The following is a 23,163-nucleotide window of genomic DNA, read 5'->3' as shown; positions in this document are numbered from 1 at the left end:
GTCTCTCACCTAACTAGAATATGGGCTGTTCTGTCTGCACCTCAAGGAGGGGACATAAAGATGATGCAGCATACAGGAGCAGTGACTTATTTATTGTCCCACCCATCCAGGAGCATAGCTCTGGGCAACAGTAAAAATTAGCTGCATGCTTCTTAGAAAGATTTGGCATTTGGGGAATGTCTTTTGCTGAAGTGGCCTCTCAGATTAAATATTGCAAATAAACACTTAGGTTTTGCTAACGAGGATATAAGCAGTTGCAAAGGAAAAGAATCTCACTTTATTTCTTGTTTCTTTGCAGCCTTGTGGATGATCGGTGTGTTGTACAGCCAGAAGCAGGTGATCTTAACAACCCACCCAAAAAGTTCAGAGGTAAGTTTACGAGACAGCTTTTTACCCTTCTGGGTGGAAGAAGTCCTTTATTTTGTGCAAACTACTTTTGAGCACCTCACTTTCTATAGAATATTTTAGTGGCATCCTTCTTCCACAAAGGCCGACTCACGAGGAAGGAAAAAGTACGTATGTATGAATGTCTGTGAATTGTGCTGTGGGACTTACAGGAAGGCTTTGTGAAGGGCAGTTGCAAACTGAGGCTGGCTTTCAGATATGTCCAACCAGGATGTCCCTGCAAGTCTCATTTCTTTTTCTCCGAGTGTGGTTTGGTTACTATCCATACGCGCCATTTAGTTACCCAGTACCAAACCTGTTTCTGAGAAGAGGAAAATGGAAAGGAGCAAATGTTTGTTGCAACTGTTGTTGTTCAATCTCATCCATTGTTAGCTAAGCTTGAGTTTGCCTTCCTTATCCCAGGAAACTTATGCTTAGTGTAAGAAATTAGCGGCTCCTTCTTTGTGGAGTTTGGCTAGGTCTGATTAATTTAAGAAAAATTTTAAGGAGGCAGAGAAGCACTAATTGGGATATTGCTTGGAAAAATCTTGGTTTCTTTCTTTCACCTCTTGGTCGTGTCTTTTACCCAAAGGATAGCTCAGCCCAAATATTCTTAAAATTTGGTATACCTTTTATTGGTGTTCTCAGATGTGGCAGTTACTAATTCTCTCTTTGTTGGATGAATCTTGTTTCTTTGGTTATGCTTCGGTTTTCTCAGGGGCCTAGAATTGCCATAATTCTGTTCAGATTTGGCTAGGTTGCCCTTGAAAATTGTGTATCTTCTGTGCTGCTGTTTTTGTTTGCCTCTGTTTGGGTTTTGTTTCTTTGGTTGTTCTGGTTTGGTGTTTTTCCCATGACATGAGGATGTCTCCTGTAATTAAACTTTTAAAAATGTTACTGAAGTCTGTGAGTTCTTGGTGTTTTTTCCCCATTTTACTGGAAAACTGATAGCTGGTGATTTGGATATTGAAGAGCAACCTGGAAAAGCTTTTAGAATTGACTGTTAAGCTCTCCAGAACAAGAACGATGGTATTACCTATCAGTGCTCTAGTTCATGTAATTCTTGACAGTAAAGTCAAACAAAGGAATAAACCTGGATTTGACTGAGACTACTGGGTATAGAAGAGATTGGGGGTGGAGGTGGAGGAGAAAGAGGCAGGGAAAAAAGGAGAGAAAAACAATTATTTCTAGCACAGTTTAGGAACTGCAAGTACTAAGAAACATTTGTCTGACATGAAACATTGTGGTTGGACATTATAAAAGTTCTCATATTAGTTAAAATTTATACATGGAGAAAGAATGGTATGAACATTTTCCAACCTTTGTAGTTACTTCACTAAAGCTTTCATGAGGAAGTTTATGCTGAACGGTAAATGGCAGCAAAAGTCATAAAAGTTTAGCAGGCGTGTCAGTTGTTCATATGCATGCTTTTTAACTGTGGTCTAAGATAAAATGCTTTCCACAATAGATATTCAGAAGAAACAATAATGAAATCTATCTCACCATCTTCAACACAAATAGAAAATATCCCTTTTTTAATGAAGCAAAGGCGCCCAGATACTTGCCTGGGGTGTTGCCCAGGAAGTCCCTGGCAATGTGGGGAACTACAGCCATGTCTCCTCAATCGTGGTGTTTTAATGGCACCTTCCAAAAATACCCTCCTTGCAAGTGGAACACAGAGTCTTCCCTAAGGTGTATTTATCCAAACAACGTCGTTTACTTCTGGGTTACAAAGCAACAGTGGGCATCTGGTGAATGTAATTCACTAGTCCCAATATTTAGTTCTGTCATACTTGAGACTTCGTTTCAATTGCTCTGGGCGGTGTCACAGGTACAGCAGACCGTAGCACAAGGTCTGGTTTTACAGCAGCAGCAGCGTGTGGAAATGTTATAGCAGCCAATGAATTTTGTAAGCGGTGTCCACGCTTGCTCAGTGATTTCTCACAGTCCACGCTAGCCGTCCCAGCTGATGGGGTGTGGTAGTGGAGCTGCTCTGACTGCAATTTGAGGAGTGTGATCTTGGTTTGAATTCAGATCAGTGCGGAACGCTGACACGTAACTGAGAAGTAACTTCTGAAGATCTTATTAGAGCGGGACCAAAATTAATCAGATGTCAGTGACTTACATTGTAGCTTTGAAAAGACACAGTACTGGAAAAATGCCTCCATGCTCTAACCTGGTTTATATCTGTGTGAGAATTCTCTTTCAAATGAACTGTGCATTAAGTTGTCCAGATGCAGGTCGGTCACATCCGAAGTCACCTTCTGCGGGGAACCCTGATTGTGGCTTCATGGCCCCTCCAGAGGGTCTCACTTCAGGTAGTATTTTTAAAAAATAATGCTAAACTTCTCTGAACAGATCTTGGGCAGATGTAAAACTGTCGTAAATACGATCGTCATGCATCATGTGGTGAGGGATATTTAGAAGCAAGATTTTCTGCTTAGAGATGCATGCATCACTCTTAGAAAATTCAGTGTGAAACTAAAGTGTGTCTATCCAGCAGAAGAATGAATCCATCCTGCCTTTTCGTAGCCATGGATGTTTCAGGTTTTAAAAAGTCTTGTTGCCTAGGCTACACTTAATCAGTTGCATCCCATGCCAGCAGCAGGGCCCTGGGCTACTGCCTGGTGGTTTTTCTTTTCTTCCTACTTCAGGCCCTAGAAATGCAGCGGAGTTGCTGTGCACAAAGTAGTGATATATGTGCACCAGCCTTCTACCTGAAGAGTCTGTACCAAAGGCAAGGCAGTTGACAGTAACGCTTCGGGAGCGTACGCTGTCGCCGAGCTCTGATAACCTGCCTGCAGTGCGCAGACAGTCCCGGCCTGGGGAGCCTCTTTCTAAAAGCAAGCACTTCGCTGCTGAAACGGGTTGGTTTATGTTAGTAAGTCACTCCTTTAAAAAAATGTTAGCTTCAGGTTGTCCCAAGGAAAACTTGGTGAGGGAAGCTTGGTTTGTGCCTGGATGAGCTGAATTGAACAGAAGGATTTGTAGCAGCACAACTGGAGTCGGAGATGGGAGCGACAGAGCAGTCTCTACCACTTTCAGTCTGCTCGGAGGAAAGCATACAGAGGTATTTTAAGGACACGAGGGCTTGTTTTGTTGATAAAGTTGTGGAAAAAATAGTCTGACATTAATCTGGTCGTGTTGGAGCACTGAAAGGGAAGAAATGCAAGAGGAGGCTGAGAGGAAGGTGGGATAGAGTTCAGGTAAGATTTGGGGTGCAGAGTAGAAGTACAAATAAAAAAAATTAAAGCAAAAAGAAACAGAGGTCTTGATAGATGGAAAGAACTGAAGTGCCAGAGCTTGAAGGTAGTAGTAGTAGGTCTGTAGAACTCCAAAGAAAGTTATTAGTCCAGCCCACTCAAATTACAATGATCTCTTGCCAGTAGTTATTTCACATATTAAATGCTGTAGTGCCTTTAGGTCTTTAAAATGTTAGTATAAACGCTTGAAGGTGTCGAGGCTGATTTTTTTTCCTCTTCCTTTTTCCCCATTCCCACCAGAAGCAAATAGCATGCAAAGTTAGTGGTTTGAGGTTGGACGGTAAATTATGGCCTGAGATTTCAGTGGATTTTTTATTCTGTCTTTCTGGACCGCTTGAAATAATGGTGTGGTTTGTTCTGGTTTTGTTTTTTTCTAAGTAGTGTTTCTCTGGCCCTTCATATTTTCAGCTCCAACTAATTCAGAAACCCTCTAAAACTGCTGTGCAAAACATTAAGACTTCAGAGTTACGTTCATTTAGGTGTTTCTTTTTTAAAATGTTAATATGAAAATTCTTGGGAAAGTATTTTGCTTGTCCGAATATACTGTGTACAGATGAGATTCCTGGAAAAAATCCTGGTTGGGGAAGTCTCTAAAAAAAGAAAGTGTGACAGTTCCTTGGTTGTCTGAACTGCTTTGAACAAAAAAAAAGACATTTTATGTATTTTATAAAGCTGGAATCTAATAGCTGCCTGTGAGTGTGACTGTGCATCTGGGTAGTGACTCTAAGAGAACATCCTTTTGGTATGCACGGGTTTCTGTGGCAGGTGCAAAGTACAGCTGGCCCTTTGGTGAGGCCAAAAGCACCGCTCTATTTCATTAGAAATGAGGCGGACTTGAATGCCGGGAGACGCTTGCTGCTTTCTTTGCAAACTGAAGAAGTCAGACCTAGCAATAGTGGCAAAGCTGAGGCAGAGCCCAGGGCTGATACTCTGCTTTAGCCGCTGGAGCTGTGCTCTGTGTGAACTTGTGTGTGCTTTGCAGAGGTTTTATTTGTGCCCGTGCTGTAGCGGAACGTAGCGGCGCGCTAAGCCAAGTGCGTTTGCTCAACGCTAGACGCTCGTACTACACCGAAACAGCCTGTCTGACAGCCGGCTCAGGAAATTCCTTACAGCTCTTTATTTGGGATGCAGATTCGTCTGCCAGGGATCCAGAAGCTGCAGCAATAGCTGCCTGAAAGGCAGGGAGACGGGGCGCTTACTGGGTTAATCTGTCCGGCAGCTCCCTCCTCCCAGAGCACTGTTTTAGTAGTTGCTGGGCAACACCTTTTTTTGGCAAGATGTTCAAGGAACGAACCCATATCTCTTAGACTTAAAATACCCTCCTGGCGAAGCAGAAGATGAGTAGTTTGCATTCTGTTTGTTCTTTTGATCCTAATCCATACTGTATGCTCCTTGTGCGTGTTGCTGTCAGGAAGCCTTGGGTTGTGCTCATCTGGCATTGTTAGGGCTGGCGCTGAGGGGCTGAGCCGTTGAACTGCAGCTTCGTCTTCAGCAGAAGGAACGACCTGAGGCCGGGCACTGCAGAGAAGCTTTAATACATATAAACACACCGATGCTTTTTGATAGATTTCTCCTGTATTCTCGCTGTGTCCAGCATTGATCAAAATCAGTACTCCGTAATAAATACCCAGATCCCTCTGCCTGTTAGTGATGGAAAAATCTTCGCAGCATATAAAACTACACTTTTTTGGTAGTAAGGTAGTTCAGTGCCATCCCCTGCACTCATCAAGAATAACTTTTTGCAGTACAGGCCTTTAGCTATCAAGTGTTCAGCTTCAGATAAGCGTGCAGCCTAAAATCCTGTTGCTCTCCGTATGCCTTTGCATACTTCTCCAAGTCTACTCTGAAAGCAATTATATCATCTCGGATTGCTTTTTAAACTTTGATGTGAAATAGTCTGAACTGGAAGACTTTCTGCATGTATTAGATGAGTTAGCGTGGGTGTTGTGCAGAGGGTGGAGAGCACGTTCCAGGAGTGACGGTGATGAAAGGAGGGGTGTTGGGCCTGGGCTGCATGGCCAAGCTTTGGCTCCTTTTTCTCTTAGACGGGACTTACAATGCTGGTGAAATATTTGGGTACATTAATTATTCAGATGCCTAGACTACTTTAAGAAACAACTAATGTCTATATATGGCCTTTTCACTCTGATAACAGCACATGAACAGATGAAATTGCAGCATTCCTTTTTCATTCAAGGCAGGATGTTTGAGAGTACTTGAATGCTAAGCTGAAAGCTAAGCTTAGCATGGTGGTCTTGAAGAGAAATAAATAGGCTGCAATGTGTTTGTGACTTCTCAGTTCTGTGATGTCGAAGTCACACGGAAATGCACTTGCTGAATATCAAAACTACAAAGTGGGGCAACAGTAGTAAGCACCTACTTGTTTAACTCCTGTTTTTCCAGTGGGGCAGATGCCGTAGAAAGAATTGATGATGCTTAGCCCTTGTGCATAAAGGGCACTATTATGATATAGTGGAAAATCAAAAGAAACTTCACTGTTAGCATGATGGCAGAGAAAAATGAGAAAACATTGAAGTCTAAAGTTTTGCCTGTAATTTCTTTATTTAAAACTAAAGCATTGGTTATTCCCTGTGGGTAGAATCTCTGTCTTGCAGAAGTATGATATAGTTAAGTATCTGAAGTACATTTTCACTGCCTTGATGAGGAATCCTTTAGTATGAGTCTTAAGCATTTATATAACTGTACTAGAAAACTGCCAACTGCCAGTGTGCATTTGAATTCGATGCCCTTTATATGATCAAGAAATCCTGAGCAGTCTCTAAAAAGTGAAGCTTTAGCCCACTGCATCCTACAGACAAGCAGGTGTTACAGGCAATTGTCACGGTGGCATTTAGATCTTTCAAAAAACTAAGAAGTCAGAAGTGTTGTATTTTCATACAAACGTGCTTTGTATCTGCAGAGGCTTGGAAAATTCTGCGAAAGGAATCCTAATCAAGAGTTGATGCACCACTTGCATGAACACACCCAAGCTTCCTTCCTCTCTTCCCAGGCGAGGTGGCAGGCAACGTGCAGCGCTCTCTCTCCTTGCGCAGGGAGACTTCAGCGTGATATCACGAACACCTCTTTTCCAAACGGTTTCAACCCCAGATTTTGTCTTCACCAGTCTCATCTAGGATACTTACTTATATGGTCTGCTCTGTTAGCAAGCAGAGAGAAGAGAAGAAAGTAGAGCTTTTTCTTTACGAGCACAGCAAGAGAATAGATGTTAGGAGCTAGCTTGCGTAGCTGTTGTGTCCTGTGATTTATTTAAATGTGCAGCAGTAGCTTGCTTTGCTTTGAGAGTAGGGATTGGGTGCGGGAATCAAAGGGCAGCTGTGTTTGTTTGTTTATGCAGGAAGGTAAGTATTGTCAGGCAGAGGGAATCGGCAGGCTGTTCCCACTTAATTTGCCACGTGTATCACAGTGTTGTTCCTCACTGACCTATTAAGCAAGACAAGTTTGTATCCCCTTTGGGGGCTACTGTGCTGAAACAGCAGCACATCCTAAAGACATTCCACCCCCATGCTGTTAAGTGCTTTGCTGAAACCATGAATAAATGATTGGCTAAATAATTACTGCTTTAAAAAAGATGGTTTAGCAGGGTTTTGCTGCATCCTAACTATGGGGTACCAAGACCATAGTGGAGGAAAGGCCCACGTGGATTACAAGAGTCTTTTTAACTTGGCATAAAAAAAAAAAAGTTGTAGATACTGAACGCGGAGAGAAGACAGGTCTGCTTGGGATCTGAGGCACAGATCGTGAAGATTGGCTGGGTTAAGTTTGCATGCTGGTCTGTACGTAGAGTACTGGGCTCAAACAGCTGTCTGCCAACTTCTGGGTTTCAAGTGCTTTCATCTTGGATGCTTTGCATCTAGATGAAGGCAGAGCAAAGCCCCTTTGAAATATAAAGTGGCCGTTAACATGCATAACTGGAACAGTGCACGAAGAACACAATCTGTTGGTTCAGGTACTACAAAAGAAGAGGGGGAATCTTGTTGAAGTCCTAGTGTGAAGTTTTATGATCTGTGCGCTTCACTTGCCCATCTAAAAACGTGGGCAGCAATCTCTCCTGACGACATACTGTGCAGGAAGATGGGGAAATGGGCTGAGGTAGCGACCGTGTACTGAAAATGAAGAAATAAGCCAAGTTCTGGTTTAAATGTTCAGCTTTTTTCTCAACATCTTTCACAAGTTTGAGCTTTTTCCCCTGTGGAAAGTTCAGGGTATTTCAGGTAGGATCAAGGGAGGGATTGCCAAAAAGCAGTGCTTAGCTATTAAGTAGAACACTCCTGTTAATAAACCTAGCCCCAACCTTGTAGACAAAGGAATACTGTGGCTTTGTTGCCATAGTTTCACTGCAAAATCTGACCTTAGCTACAATAACATTCGGTTAGAAAGAACTAGCTAATCAGTTTTCTAAAATTAGTGTGTTCCCTAGTACATAAGCCAGTATGAACAGGATATTTAATGAAATATTATACTTAGTCACGAGAGCCCAAGGGAGTGAAATGCCTTGATGAATCGTGGGGGTGGGGTGACATTGGTACATATCTTTTAATATAGCAAAGTTATTAAAATTTGTGGCTTGCTTAAAATTTAGGGTAGCTCGACTGTTGTGCTCTTCTATGTGCTCAGTATACCCTGCTCTGCTCCTTTTAAAAGCTTTTAGGCTGCTCTGTAAGCTGGGAAGACTGGTCTGGCAGCGGCTCTCAGCAATACTGGTAGTACATATGCTGCTGCCAGAGGACCTCCTGATAAGCTGCAGAGATACTGCCATGCTTGTCGGTAGTAGAGCCCGGGCGCTTTACACATGAAGGAGTCTCCTTCGTATAGGAGGATGCAAATACTGAAGCAGATGGATAAAGTCATCAGCATGAAGTTTGTGGAAAACACTGTGTATGTGCTGGGAGAGAAGCAGTCGTCTCCTCGGAATTACGTACTGGACATCTTCAGACAGCTTTTCACCGCTTGTCTAGAGTGTTGAGAAATGTAAGGGGGGGAGAGAGACAGAGGCTGGATGTAAGGTCTGGTATGTAAAATACTGTCATCAGTTCATAACGCTTTATTCGAGAGAGCTTTTATTTGAGGCGCACTGACCTAACCTTGAGTGAGATTTTATTAGGCACTGGTAACAGAGTAAAAGATAGCTTCTCCACAGTATGGGAAGTATGATGAATTACCAGGTTTTCTTGTATGCCAGTTGGTTATTTGGGTATAACTACATGACAACTGTGCAAATGGGGAGGTGGAGCAGACATTAGGTGAGCTGTCCCGTATTCGCTTGTTTGAAATGTAAGTTCTCATTCAGCCTGCTCACCCTTTCTGCCTGGTTGAGCTGTATTGCATGCGTAGCTTTGCGGAGCCACCAACATGTTGAATCCTTCTCGCTGTAGGTCTTGAATGGCAGCTTGCAGTTAAGGAAACTGAACTGCCTTCTCTGCCAGTCCGGCGTATGGGATCATGGTAGTGAAACGCAGCTCTGCTGCTGTCCTTGGCAGCCCTGAGAACAGAGCCTGTGCCATCCAGCTCTCCGTCTCGACTTGCCTGCTGTATCGTGCTGCGATGAGCAGCGGTCCCTCACAGTTCGGTGCTTGAGAGATACCCATTACACAGGAAGATGATCTAGATGAGGAGGTTACTCTAAGTGATGCTTACTGTTTGGTATTAGCTTTTGTTATTTCTCTGTCAGCCAGAATAAATTATTGATGGCCACCTTTTGTGATAGTGCCTTCAGTTAAGGTTAAAAGTGGCATAGCAAATTCCCTGAGATGGAACTTCGGGGCTTCACTGGATGTGCAGAAGCACAAAACTTCAATGACACCTGCACCAGAGTTTGCTTCAGAAAAATGGTTTTTTTTTGTCTTGCGTGCACTGACGCTTGCATAGAAGAGCTGTCACATAGTTCCTCTTGGCCCTCGTGGTTTTGCTTCTGTGACATGTAGAACTGAGAAGTCTGCGCTAGGCAAGCTCTCACGAAATCCTGTTACCTTGCTGTGAAAGTCAAAGCGTTTAGGTTGTCATGCCTCCTGTGAGCGTTTCAAATGCTAGAATAGCCATTACAGATTGACTGACACTAAATGTAGCGTTCTTTGAAAATCGTACTCTAATGAACAACTTATTATTCAGTCAAGTAAGAGATATTTATGTTAGGACTAACACTTCCTTCGTACCTCATTTGTGAAAATAATTGGTGCCGAGTTCTCCTGTTGGCAATTATCATCTGTTTTGATTACACAGTATACGAAAGTTCAGTGAAAACATAACTCCTTGCTTTTGAGTTGAGGAATCTTTCCATAGCTTTCAGTCAGATTTTTAGAACAAGAAATCACCTCCAAGCTTCACTGACAGCAGTGAAACAGTGACACTGCGAGAAAATGCTGCTACAGGATTCTCTCCCAGCTTCCCTGAAAGAAATTTTCTGGTTCAGATTTTATTAAGGGTACAAAAAGCTTTGTTATGCAAAAGCAATCTGGTAGTACTTAGACCTCCCTTTCAGTGAATGTTGGCCCATCTATTTGTTGAGGTTAAAAATCATACAAGTGAAAAAATAAGCACAGAGCTTGCAGGCATGAGGAAGTGAGAACTGGATGAGGGAGCAGCCATCCTGAAAAGGAAAAAATCCTAGCTGTATCTACAAAAATCCGTCCCTCCTCCCCCCGCGGAGCCGCACATGATCTCCAGCCAGCACCAGTTAAGCTCAGACATCCCAAAGAGGCAGGGTTTCGCACTGCCGATGGCCCGCCAGCCTCTGGGACCGGGGTGGGGGCTCAGTACGAAAAGAGCTGTTTGTGTTAGGGATTCCAGTCCGTGACTGCTCGTTATGCCATAAAGCTGGGTTTTATTTTCAAAGAAACAAGAATAAATCTCAGTATTATTAGAATGTAACCAGGATCTATGTGCAAAGAGGAAATGTTTACTCCCCTCCCTGCAAAACTCTGGAGTGAACTGTTACAGCCTGAATAGTCTGGGATACAAAATGTGGCTGGAGAGAGGATTGAGTTGGATTTTTGGTTCGTTGCCATTTTTTATTTAAAAACAAAAAACTTCAAAAAGCAGAAACTGCAGTATTGCTCTGATGAATGCTCCCATCAGTCCTGCATGTAGGTTTGTATTAATCGATAGGTTTGCATTAATCAGCACTGAAGGTTTCAGAGAAGGGTTGAAGAACAGCGTGGTGGTTTTGTCATGTTGCTGGTCAATAATAGGTTCAGCACACGCAGAGGAGACTCAACTACAGCCTTTTTCTGTTCATTTAAATAGATGCTCCTGTCAAAGGCATCCGGCTGCCTTTGACTTTTCGTGTCTCGACTTCAGTATTAAGCAAAAGTGCATTTTGGAGCAAATAGATTTGTAAGCCTGCTGTTGGGATTGTGTTGGCTTCTGTCTTTCAGAAGTGCATTTTAGATATTGATTAAAAAGCAAGTATTTTATCCCCATACTGTGTGATGAGAACAAAGTGACACTAGAAAGCTGATAAGAACTTGAAGTACTGGGCTGCAGGAGAATATCAGCAAATTTTTCTGGGAAACTCAAATTGCATCTTCAGTGGGTGCTGTAGGAGCGTTTGGCTGCGGAAGCGGGATGGTGACTGCGTGTGCTCAGTGCTGAGCCATATGTACGAGATTAATCTTTCCCTGCTGCAAAGTGCTTACTGGCTAAATAGGAATACCAGCACGCTATAAGCTAACGTCTTAAGGACTGGAGGATAAATCTGAAGACAATATAGATCTTAAAGAGAACTCTTCATTATTATTGACAAGTGTTAAAATAAGCTGAGAATTTATACCCTCCTACTCCTTGTCAGGCAGATGGCCTTGGTCATGAGGAATGACAACGGGGGGAAGATCCTTCAAATATGATTTACAAGTTTTAACTCCAAATATGTAGAATATGTAGTTCTTCCCATATGCTGTCAGCTGTGTGCTTAAAGCTTTTTCGCTTCGTGGAGACTTGGGTTAAATAATCTGTGGGGCGGTAGCTTCAGTGCCTGCTTCCCATTCATACAGAGCAGCAAATGGACCTCAGAAGGGGAAGGCTGACAACTTTATCCCAGTTCAATGTCCTACTCCTTTCTACAGTAAACTGTAGACCACAGCATTACTGCTGAACTGTGCGACAACTTGACAGGTGACAGTTCTGCATTTGGACCAGAATTTGTCTGCACAGAACTCCTTGGGATTTAACAGTTTGTCTTCCCATCTCCTTACAGGCTGGGGGCTGTGTGTATGTGTAAAATATACATTTAAAAATTGCAAGGGAAGGGAGTACACTGTATGAATAGGGGATTTTATATCGAAATGTAGCTTGTGTAACGAATACCACTAGTATTTCCCTTCAGCTGCTTTTAACCTTGATATTCTGGTTGACATTTCATTTCTAATTTTTCTGATGCAAAAATCCAGAGGGTGTTTCCATATTTATTTATTTTTAGTATTTAGCTTGCAAGTTAGCTATCACCATAGCTTTTCGGTCTTCACAGTCGCGGTGCCGAATAGCGCTTTGGAAGGCCTTGAGTGCATGCGGCTAGCAGAGAAAGCCAAAAAGTGCTTCTGTAGAGGGTACAAACGTGAGTAATTAGTGCTTGGCTTCCATGAAATGTTCGGTGGAGGGGAAACCCTGCAGCTGTGTTGAGGATGAGCCCATTTCAGTCGGTGTGAACAGGCCCGAGCAATGACTGCAGGCCGGTTTGCAGTGGCAGTCGGGTTCCTGAGGGCTGTGAGGAAGCGGCCCTAAAATGGGGTAGTGCTTTAGGGTGGCTGTGGATTTGGGCCACAGCTCTGAACAGGAATTGAGACAGAAGTGGTAGTGGGCATGGCAATGTGTTTCCAGAGGGGTGCTGCAATTCACCTCTGCCTGCACGCACCAACGCAGCATCGGTCACGGGGGCAAGCAGAGGGGGAGAAGGAGTAACGGGGGGAGAGGAAAGACTTTCTGCAGGCTTTGAGAAGGTGGGGAATTTACTGGGGTTCTTATCCTTTACGTTAGTGAGAATTACTGAATGTTCAGATTAGAATTGGAGAAAAGATTGTGTTCTTGTAACTTCTCCAAGAACCCTCTATTGAAAAGAATATGAAAATAGAGAGGTTCTGAAATTCAAATGGAAAAAAAAAAGGCAAACAAAAGCCATGGGGAAACTATAAAAGTTCTTAGAAAAAAAAGTCAGAAAAAGTATTTTTTTCAGGCATTTTTGGGGAGAGATCATTTCTGTTTTCAGAAAGTAATTTTTTCCAGCTTTCTATATTAAAGCTTTCATTATGGATACATCTGTGCTGTACTGAGGATCTTTGTGATCCTTTGCTAAGTTTGTTCCTGCACAAAATGTCTGATAACTGGGAAAGGACTGAATAGAGCTTATCATGCAAAATTAATTCCATCTTGCAGTGCCTTGCTTTCCCCTTACTCCTAATGTATACGTTTCCATATTCTGTGTTGTTCCCTTTTTGTGCAGAAAGCACTGGATTTGTTCTGGTTTTGTAAGTACAGCGAGCCTGGTCGTTGCTTTAATGGCCTGCCACTACTATATGGACCACAGCTGAAGGTAATGGGGAGGGATTTGTTAATTGGGCAGTTCATTAAAAGGGGGGAGAGGGATTAGTGACTTCAGATTAGTGACACAAATCCACAGCTATGGACTGTTATGCTGCCTGTTCGTGCCAAAGTCCTACCCCCAGAAGTACCTTTGAGACCATATACCTCTAGTTACCAAACAGTTAACTGTTCTGAAGGGCATTGTGATATTTGTGCAAAGCTTAAATTATGGTTAATACAGGATTAAAATTAAACATCATGTTGGGAACTAGACATCAAAGTTCTCAAAAGAAAAAAAAAGTGGCAGGAAAATGAGTTGCAGCCTTAGCCTTAAAAACCCAGTAACTTTAAAAGAAAAACTTTTATCCTGCATTGTGAAGTGCCTGTCAATTAATGTTCTTTCCCTCAAGTCATAGTTAAAGGCTCGTTTCAGAAAACCACAGTGACTCAGCTACTTTGAATGTCTCTTCAGCTAGCATGTGGTTCTTGCTGGAAGCCCTAAGATATTCTTCCACCTCCAAAGATGATTTTTATTGGTGGGTGCATCATTGGAAGCATCTTTTTGCACCATGCTAATTTTAGACATAATTTAAATATTTAGATTTTTAAAGAATTGTAAAGGCATCATACCCTGATACTGGTAAGTAGAAAGGAGGACATTTATTTATAAATACTTACTGTTTTGCAAATGCAAAGTTATGTTTATCTAGATTTTTCCCCCATTTGAAAGTGACTGCTCCATAAACAGTGCTGTCTAATGTTTATTGCAATGTAATACTGGGTTATTCTGATCTCTGCTGAAGAACTGAAAACAAGTTCCTTGAATATTTTTTTTGATTGACTCAGTTAACCAGAAGAAATGAACAGTGCATTGGCCTCCTGAGATCTGCCTGCTGGTCAGGCGGTGGCTTCAGAATAGTCGGTGGACATCCTCGCTTGTGTCAGGCTTGAATAGCTCGTCTTGGTGGCTCTCCCTTCAGACAAATTCCCCTGTGTTTCTGCTCTGTGCTCCTCGGTAAAGCACTGCACGTCCTTGAGGAGAGGACTTGATGCTTTGTGTCATATTCTTGTGGTATGGGAGGTGTGGAGAGAGTCGGTTCTGGGCAGGCTTTTTCCAAAATAAGTTGGGTGGCCTGGTGAGAGATGCTTCTGTATGCATCAACGCGAATTTCTCAGCAAAACTTGTATAAATATATGTGAAACAAAATTAGTAGATTGTATAGGAAGAATCTGTGTCAAATCTCCATTTTGATGTAGTAGGGCTGCAATGTATCTTTATTTAGAGGAAAGAAGCTTGAGAGCTAGGAGTGGGTGGGAGTGAATGGATACTTGTGGTGGTTAAAGGAAAGTATGATGTGTAATGGAATAAACCGTCCATATGGGGTTGTGACCCCCCCCGGTGACTTCTTTAGTAGCCTGAGATTGGGTTTGGCAGGTGGCATCCTGTGGAGGTTTCCTCTGCTTACAAGCCCGTGGCCCAGCAGCTGGGCCGGGCTCGTCAGGTTCGTTTGGAGCTGATCCAACCCCTCGATTCAAACCTCGGCGAGTGACTGAGCTGCTGAAGTGGACATCTTCCTTCGCAATGGCTCTTGATTACAAGCATCACTCCAGGGCTCGATCCGAGGAGGCAGAAATAATCCGATATTCATGTTCTCCGCGTTTCCCTTCCACAGGAGTGTTGCCATGGAGGGGAGCGTGGGGGGGAGTGGGCAGGAGCCAGCTGCCGCGGGGCCGTGACGGGAGGAGGGCTGGGGGAGGAGAACGGGAGAGAAACGCCACGAGTCTGCTCTTCAAACAGCCCCAGGAGCTCCTTGCTGTCAGGCATCATGCCCCTCGATGTGGAGGGGCGTTGAGGGCACGTAGGGTGGGTCTTCTCCAGAGTAAATCGATCTCTGCATTGCTTGGGAAGGGAGAGACTGCAGAGCTAGCGTGCGGTGGGCTTCATGGGCCTTGGGTTTGGTCAGGGTTACCTTGGCCATCCTGTGCACCTTCAGGTGTTGTTTAAACAAGTCCTGCTTTTAATGATACAGCGCTTAAAGGAAAAAAGAAAGAAAAGTTCTTCATTTAGCTTAATGGAGCATCACTACTGTTCTTTTTAATAAGAAAATTCAGAATTTGTCTGAATGTTTTTCTAACGTGTGCCGTTTGTGTATTTGACTGGAATAGTTGCAGGTTTCTGAATGTTTTCAAAGGGCAGAAAGGAGACGTGCTTGGTATCTGGACATTCATCTTCTAAAAATCCAGAGACATGCCAGAAAAGTAGATTGAAGTCATTGCTTCTGGTGACTTCCTTTCCATACCTTGAGTGACTAAAATTGAAAGTTGATGAGGAAAGTCCCAAGTGCTCATCCAGATCTAAAAGCTGAGGAAATCACTGATAACCAACTTTGCACATCTTTGTCACTTAGATTTCTGTTTTCACATAGCATCCTTATCTGCAGGTGTTTTGAGGGGAGCTCGGGTCCTACTTATACCAGTTACCTTTGGATAAGATTCAGATATTTAATCAAAGTGCTGTGTAATTTCCATGCTTAAGCCTTCAGTTGGCATTTGTGTCTGTTTCATTTACAATTTGTTGTGATAGTCTCTATTTTGAACTCCCAGGCAGAATCCGGTTTTTGAGCATCTGACACCCGAGTGCCCGCAGCCCACCTCTCAGCCCCGTGTCCAGTTCGCAGCACGGCAACCGCGTGTTGCCTCAAGAAGCTGGGGGCACTTGTTTCTCCCAAAGCAATCGCTAACATCCGTGTGGTAAAAAGTTATCCCTGGGATCTACAGATGATGAAAATAGCTAAGTGCAAACGCCTGCTACTGACTTTTCCCTTTGAAGTCATAAATCTAGCAAGCATTGTTTCAGACCCCAGCGGGAGGGCTGGCACCAGACGGTGGCATTTAGCGCTGTTAGCCGTCCCTGCCAAGGGACGTTTGGTAGCGGCTGGAAACAGCACCGGGCACCCGGACAGGTGAAGTGGTGTGTTCAGGCGTCACTGCTGATGCAGTTCTTGTGAGCTCTGTTCGATTTACAGCAGAGCAGGAGAGGGCCACGGAACTTTTGAAGACGCTCCATCGCGTCTGTGAAACCAGCGGTGTTAGTCTGCCTCTGAAATGTGGTGTGGTCTGTGCTCGAGTGGGGCTGCCCTGACAGAGTCCCACCTCAGGCTGTCCCGGCCTTTCCTGCTGAAGGGTTTCATCCGCCTGCACTGTCACCGTGTTTCACTCTGCAGTATGACGGGTTTAAGTCACTGCTGTCGTATCTGTTGGATATCATCTGTTTGCTTATCGATGCTTCTGCCATTTCCGAATGCCAAGATCTCATGTAGAGAAGGAAAATGAACCCATAAGAAGGGCATAAACCTGATGTAGATCTGGATGTAGAGGCTGGACCGTCTGACACCAGGACACGTTTTTAATAAGATTATGGTACAAGTAAGAAGTGGGGAAAAAGACAGTGATCGAAAGAGGAGAAGAGAAAGGAGCAAGCAATGCTCAAAGATTTCAGTGTGTTTTTCTGAACTGTTAAGGTTGTCGCCGCTTTGAGGCTACTGAGAAAGGTGGTGTTGGTGATCCAGACTCTGCTGACTGTGCTGATGTTGGGGTAGGATGTGTTCAGACAGTGATGCAGCTGGTGTTATTTAATAGCTCTCGCCAGCCCATCCATCACTTCTCAATCCGTTTTTCTTTTGCACTGATTGATATGTTATCATTATGTCAATAAGACAGCGGAAAGATGGCTTAAAACATTGAAAAAAAAACTAATTAATGCTTGTGTAAAAGGAAATTTTGAAAATAGATGTAGCATGAAGCAGCTTGAATAAATTAATTTTCTCTAGACTTTTCAGAGAGATGCAGGTAGGGATGGGATGCATGTGGTCACGCCGCGATGCTGAGGCTGTCTCCTGCCGCTTCCCTGGGCAGTGCTGGTGCCTGGCATATTGCTGTTGTGGTCCCTGGGCTACCCTTCAGTTCCACTGCAAGGATCAACTCAAGTTTGCAGAACACGTTTTAATTTAAAGCACGTACTTTCAGTGTTAAGGAAGAGCTTTATCTGGGACCTAGCGGTAGCTAGGTAAAGGTTTAATCTCTGCTTTTTCCCCTCCTGATCTCCAGTTCATTGTGGTGCTGGGAAGGCCTCCCAGCTGCCAGTGCCAAAAGCCACGTTCGTGTGCAGATCTCATCTTCTTGCAGCTGGCAGAAGAGGGGACTGCAATGAATGGAGCTGTTGATTCACGCAGACTGTGAGAAGGCGCCAATTAATAGGCTTTGAAATTGAATGGCAGATAAATATTGTGTTCTTGATGAGAAAGCGGCTTAGGAAGCAGGCAATGTTCAGGGTTGAGCATGCAGGTGGATGCTCCTTGCTTGGTTTTGGTAGAGTGCCGGTGTGACTGCTGCAAATTTGGAAAGCTGAATACTGCAAAAGTGGAGTGCCCAAGGGCACAGGGCGGAGGAGCCCCCCCTCTTTGGCTCTGACTTGTGACAGAGGGATGAAGAGACCTGAGGTCCAGTGCTTGCATGTGCTTATAAAACTATCAGCATAATGGTGGTTTTGGTTTTTCCCATCTCAAGGATTTCAGGGGAAAAAAGTAGGTGTTGTCATGTAGCATCATGGCATCTAAACCCAAACTTGTAGGTCTGCTTACTTGCACAAGGAGTTAAAGAAATGCAGCTAATGCTTCCCTTTAAGGGTATTTTTAACTCATTGATTTACTGTACGAAATGTCAGTGTTCGTGCTGCAGTTACAGCCTATTGTCCAGGGACATTGTACCTCTGGTGGTAAAGTGAAAAGTCCTGGAAGCTGCTGTATCCATTGAAAGGTAATGTTAACAGAGGGTGTTTATTTCTGCAAAAGGTTTACGTTTGGAGCCAGTATGAAACATCCCTTAAAGACAGATGACAGCGTGTTCTAAGTCTCTTTTCTGGAAGATAATGAAGTAGTAGGGCAGGCTAAAATAAATCGAAAGCTGTGCTTTAAAAAGGGGGAGAACAGCTCAGTCTCTTCTGAAGTTGAACAAATGAACGATATTCTCTTCAGCTTTACAGCTCTGCTCGTCTTCCTGCAGTAGCACATGGGCAGCTCTGTACAGCGGGGTGAATTCAGTGTTTCAGTCCAGAGGCTGGGCGCCTACAGTGTAGGATTTGCTTTGCTTTTGCACGCTCGTTGCCCTGAAGTGCCAAGCACGCCAGGCGATGGTAAGTGCCCCGATGGCATCTCTATCCAGGCGTAGTCTATGGTGATCCTGTTGCTTATTTAGCATGATGGCGTTGCAATTAAAAAAAAAAATCCAGTAAGAATGTGATGTAGACCCCGCAGGCTGGGATAAATGCCTTCAGAGCTCTGCTGGCAGGCTCTGCTTCCGCTCCTGGTTTCTGAACATTTGTTCTTCCCATTTGCAATCCGGTCTGGTGAAGCTGGCTGGTCGGCCTTTCTGTGATCCAGCTGTCCCACCTCCCCGTGCAGCACGGGGCTGCTCTGGCGCCGAGCTCCCGCCTGCCTTTTTTGGTGAAGCGGTGCTGCGGGGCTGTTCCTGGAAGGGGCTGCTTTACGCCTGCAGGGACTATTTTCCGCTTTCATTTTTGATCCGTAAAGCTCTAGGTTGCGTTTCAGCAGCCGTGCTGGCAGAGCCCGGCTCTTCTGCTCTAACTGGGATAATTTGCGTTTTAGAAGTGCTTGAGATGTTTTATCCTCGGCCGTGACACGCCGGTGTGCTGCTGCAGGCAGCTGGGGCAGATGCAGTATATGGCAGCACTTGCGTTTGCTGTGTATACCTTGTCAGCATAGTCTGCTTTTGAAAGTGACAGCCGGAGTGCGATCTTTAGTGCTAAGACTACGTTATGGAGGACTCGGCCAAATTTTAATTAGCTGCATGATTTGTTGGCGTGTTCTGTGCTCTGTTCCTGAGAAGGGGAGTGGCGTGCAGCGAGGGAGCGAGCTGGGACAGATTGAGTAGCATCCTTTGAGAGGCTTCAGCAAGAGCACCTCTGGTCCCCTGCCAGCAGGGTGGCGGCTGTTTAAAGTAGAGAGAGGGAGAGGGCCTCAGCAAGCGAGGTGAAAGGCTCAAGCCAAGCACGGGAAAGGAAAGTGAGGAAAAAAGCCTTTAGATTGGGAAAATGGATGGGGCTGCTGGAGTTTTACTCCATGTGCAGGAGAGTGCAGCGCAGTTCAGCAGCACGACGCTGCTCTAGTCAACTCCAGGGTGTTGTTTCCTGTAATTAAGGCAGGTCTGGCTTCTTGTTGTTGTTGCATTTTCCTTTGCCTTGCTAAGCTCTTGAAATTGTGCTGCTCAAGTCCACCTATAAGCAGTTTATTGGGAGTTTGGACGTCTGCGTGGCAGCACATGCCTCGTGATGCTGTGCCATACTCTAGCTCCGGGTGAATGCTGCTGTGCTGCTGGTAATTGCATCTGCACAGCTGGCTGTCTCCTGCAAGCTTCACAGAGAAGAAAACCTGGGAGTTTACTCAATTTACACTCAGAATTACCTTGAAAAACAAAGAAGTGGTTTGAAAAATGTCACTGCAGTTCAGTGGGGGCATGTGTCAAAGGCTGCACTTAGCTGACTGAATCCGGGGAGGAGGAGAATAGGCATACGCAGCGGTTCCCTGGGAGCGGGGCTGGGGATTATAGGAATCACGGCTTGAACAGGAGGAGTCAGTGCCGTGCTGTTACAAAAAGTGCAATTGCTGCCTTGGAATATAGGAAAAGAAACATTGCCAAAAGACTTAGTAAGTAATTATTTTTTCCAATTTTACTTCCTGGCGGAGCCTCAAGTGGAGTATCTTGCTTAGTGGTGCACCTCGTACTAAAAGATAGGAGCCAACGAGAGAAAATCCAGAGGGTGGAATGGTCCCGAACAATTCTCATCTCCTGCGTCCCGATAGCTGCGGGGCCGCAGCCCCGGAGCCTGCAAACACTGCGGAGAGGGGGCTGTTCTGTTCCGCACGCCTGCGAAGGGAAGGGAGAGATGGGGCTCAAAGGATAAAAACAAAGGGTTTAGGTGCAGAAATAGCAGAGCACTGGAACCAGCGCCTTGGGAGCCTTGTCAGGAGTGGAGCAGGCATGGTTCATCCTGCCTTTCAGAGGGAGGGATGGGTTGGGTCAGCCCTCTGAGGGTCTTCCAGAGCAGCGAATCTGCGGTGTCGGCACTTGTGCAGAAGGCAGCGGGGCCAGCAATCGGGAAGGTAGCAGGCAGTGGAGGAAAGGAACAAACACATTTCAGGCAAAGTCTCCCAAGCAGTTTGTTAGCATAAGAAGAATTAAAGCACTGAATTCAGTTTTATTTCTTCAGTTCCTCTAGTCTGGACCCCAGTAATACTATCAAATAATCATTTAATGCCCCTCAAACTTCTTTTTTTTTTTGGCAATGCGAGTTTTCTTCTAAGCCAAATGCATTTGAAAGCTGGAAATCGAGTTACTTCATTGAACAGCCGAACATTTTGCCTTTTGTTTTCCGTGCTGCTGCGTGGCTGGTCTCTTACAGCGCGCACGCAAACTGTTGGTAACTAGAAGCGGCCCGTACTCCGCCGGTCAGTCACGCCAGCGGCGTCTCACGGCAGAGCCGTATTCTTTCCATACCGCCCGGGCCGATGCTCTCAGATGGTGCCTGTAACTCGATCTGCGGCTTGTTCTTCCTGCGCAGAGCCGTCCAAGCCCTTCCCCGCCTCCTGCCCCCGCTTCCTGACCCATTTTGAGCAGGAACTTTATTCCGGAAAAGCAGGAGCAAGTGAAGAAGCAAACGTGAAAATGAAATCCAAGGGGCGAGCAGTTGACAGAAGATGAAATACAGCCAGCAGATCATGCTTTGATTTACTGCTGCCATAAAACGCTACAGATGGATGCTGGAAAGACCTGAAGGTTTTGAGGAAGGCTGTCCCAAGGCTCGTGTGCTGAGACTTGTGTTTCAGTGCCTCGCAGTGGGATTTTTCGTGTAAACTATAAGAAGGCAGATAGCGGATGGCTTCCTGAGTGAAGAGCAGAGCTCTCCAGCTTGTGACAAAGCCTAGAGCCAAGACAGTTTACTTAGAAATGTTTCTGCAATTCTTACGTATGTTAGCTTGCTGAGTTCTCTTCGAATAAAGTATGACACACCGCTCCTTGCAGCGTGTAAAACTTAATTTTCGGTGCTTGTGGGAGAGGGGAGGGGTTGGCCTCTGGACTTGCCTCTTGGCAAGGCTCACCCCTGGTGCAGGATTTCTGTCGTGCTGGACCGGAGACAGAGATGAGCTAAGACAGTAAAAACGCTCACTGGAACCAGTAGCTTTCCTTGAGAGCCTGGATTCGTTCAGATTAATGGCTGCAGTTGTGAGCTCCTCTCTGGGCCGTTTGTGGGGGCTTCTGCCTTCTCTTTTCCCCTCTCCTCAACACACGGAGTTTTTTCTGGCTTGTATTTTTCACTCGCCAGGAGCCACCCTGGCGTTTTGACTTTTTAAAGGTCCTTGAGATCATTCTTAGCTTAATTCAAGTAGCTTCTCCTGGTCTGAATTACCCTGTGTGCCTGCAGATACGAGTGGCTCCTTGATGCTCTCCAGGATACCTGGCACGGCCGCTGGGGCTGTGTCATTGTCGTGTCCCTGGTCACCCGCCCAGGGGGACAAGTCCATGGTGGTGCCACCCGCAGCTGCGAGGAGCCTGCCAGTTCGCTTGGAGTCAAATGGGATAAGTTGCAGTTACAAAATGGGAGCTGTTGTAGTTCAGTGCAGCTGGCTTTTCGTCCCCTCTCCTTGCGCTGCTGCCCCTCGTGGCTTTGCATTTTCACAGAGCTTTCCCTCAGCCTTGCTCATACCAGAGACTGGGAAACGTATCTGGTCTTTCCTGCAAATGTTTCCTTTTGGAGCTGCCTGTATATCCAGGGTCTAAATATTTCTCTCTTTTCGAGTAGCAGCTTTCTTTCTGAAGGAGACCAAAGAGGTTACATGCAGAAATAAAACAAACATTGGTGTATCCTGAACTCTCTGGTACCTAAAATGTTTACCTGAAGGTGTTTCTCTCTTGTTAGTCTTTTGGTAGTTTTTTGGGCACTTGGTCACCATTGTGGTCTCTGAGGGCTTCTGGAGGGTTTTTGCCTGTAACACGGGGAGCTGTCTCTGCTTTTGCTCTCAGTGTACCCGGAGGAAGAGCAGCGTGCGCAGAGCACCGTGAGGCTACCTTTCCCTGCCGGTGGGGAGCTGGCATTGCTTTCCTGGTCAGAAAGAAGTTACCTTACTCGTTTTTTGCTGAAAAACAGCCTTATCCCGCAGTAAATTCGTCCGTGCTGTGCATGTAAGCATGCAGTTTATTGCTCTCAAGTTACTTAGTGTTGTGCGGAGTCATGTCCTGCTTTGCGTTTAAACACCATTGCTTTCTAATGAATACTGTATTAATGAATGCTGTTGATTTAATAGGCATTGATATTCAGGGGCCATCTTCCAGGTGTGTCTTCATTCTCTGAAATCACCGGTCTAGTCCCCTTCCTTTGTCTGGTTTTGTGTATCAGCTCTCGGTTAATAATTACTTTATTTCCTATGTTGTTACAGCTTGAAAAAATGAAGTAGTGATTTCCATCGGCAGAGCCGTGCACAAATGAGTACAATGGCGACAGGGTGGTTGCCCTAATGTCTCGCAGATGTGAATGGAGGGTGGTTATTTTAATGTAAAAATAGACTTAGATCATAGATCATGCAGCCTTTCCGTTTAAATGTTGGTCGCAAGGGTGATTTTTCTTTCGTGCTTTAAAAAGAAAAACATTCAAAGTTCTTGTAACAGGCAGGGTGCAACGCTATACAGAAGGGAGGCAACAGATTTCACAGCAGCAGAAACCTCAGCTGCATTTTGGCATGTAACTGGTGCGGAGTTCCAGAGACACTGGCATCCGTGGTCACCAAGAGATCTTTGAGCTGGGCATACAAATCTCCTCCTGACCTGCTTTTGTATTCTCCCCTGTTATGTGACAGAACTGTTGGCAACATGGGAGGAGATTTCAGTGGTCTCTTATTTGGCAAATTGTACACTGTTC

General features: G+C 44.9%; 1 protein-coding gene across 4 annotated transcripts in view; it reads left to right on the top strand.

The window, feature by feature from the left end:
* ITPR1 (inositol 1,4,5-trisphosphate receptor type 1) overlaps nucleotides 1-23,163 on the top strand; it is a 170,395-nt gene that overhangs the window by 16,096 nt on the left and 131,136 nt on the right. For all 4 annotated transcript variants that reach the window (XR_007708681.1, XM_035546712.2, XM_035546713.2 and 1 more), the window contains exon 3: nucleotides 299-369. Coding sequence is in view for 3 of the 4 variants with exons in the window: in XM_035546712.2 (XP_035402605.1) it covers nucleotides 299-369 (71 nt within the window). In the remaining variant the exon portion in view is untranslated. The remainder of the gene's footprint in view (nucleotides 1-298; nucleotides 370-23,163) is intronic.

Source organism: Cygnus atratus, chromosome 10 (genome assembly GCF_013377495.2).
Source record: "Cygnus atratus isolate AKBS03 ecotype Queensland, Australia chromosome 10, CAtr_DNAZoo_HiC_assembly, whole genome shotgun sequence".
NCBI classification, from domain to species: Eukaryota; Metazoa; Chordata; class Aves; order Anseriformes; family Anatidae; genus Cygnus; species Cygnus atratus.
The sequence above is the reverse complement of the archived record's forward strand: the minus strand, read 5'-3'. Positions and strand labels throughout refer to the sequence as shown.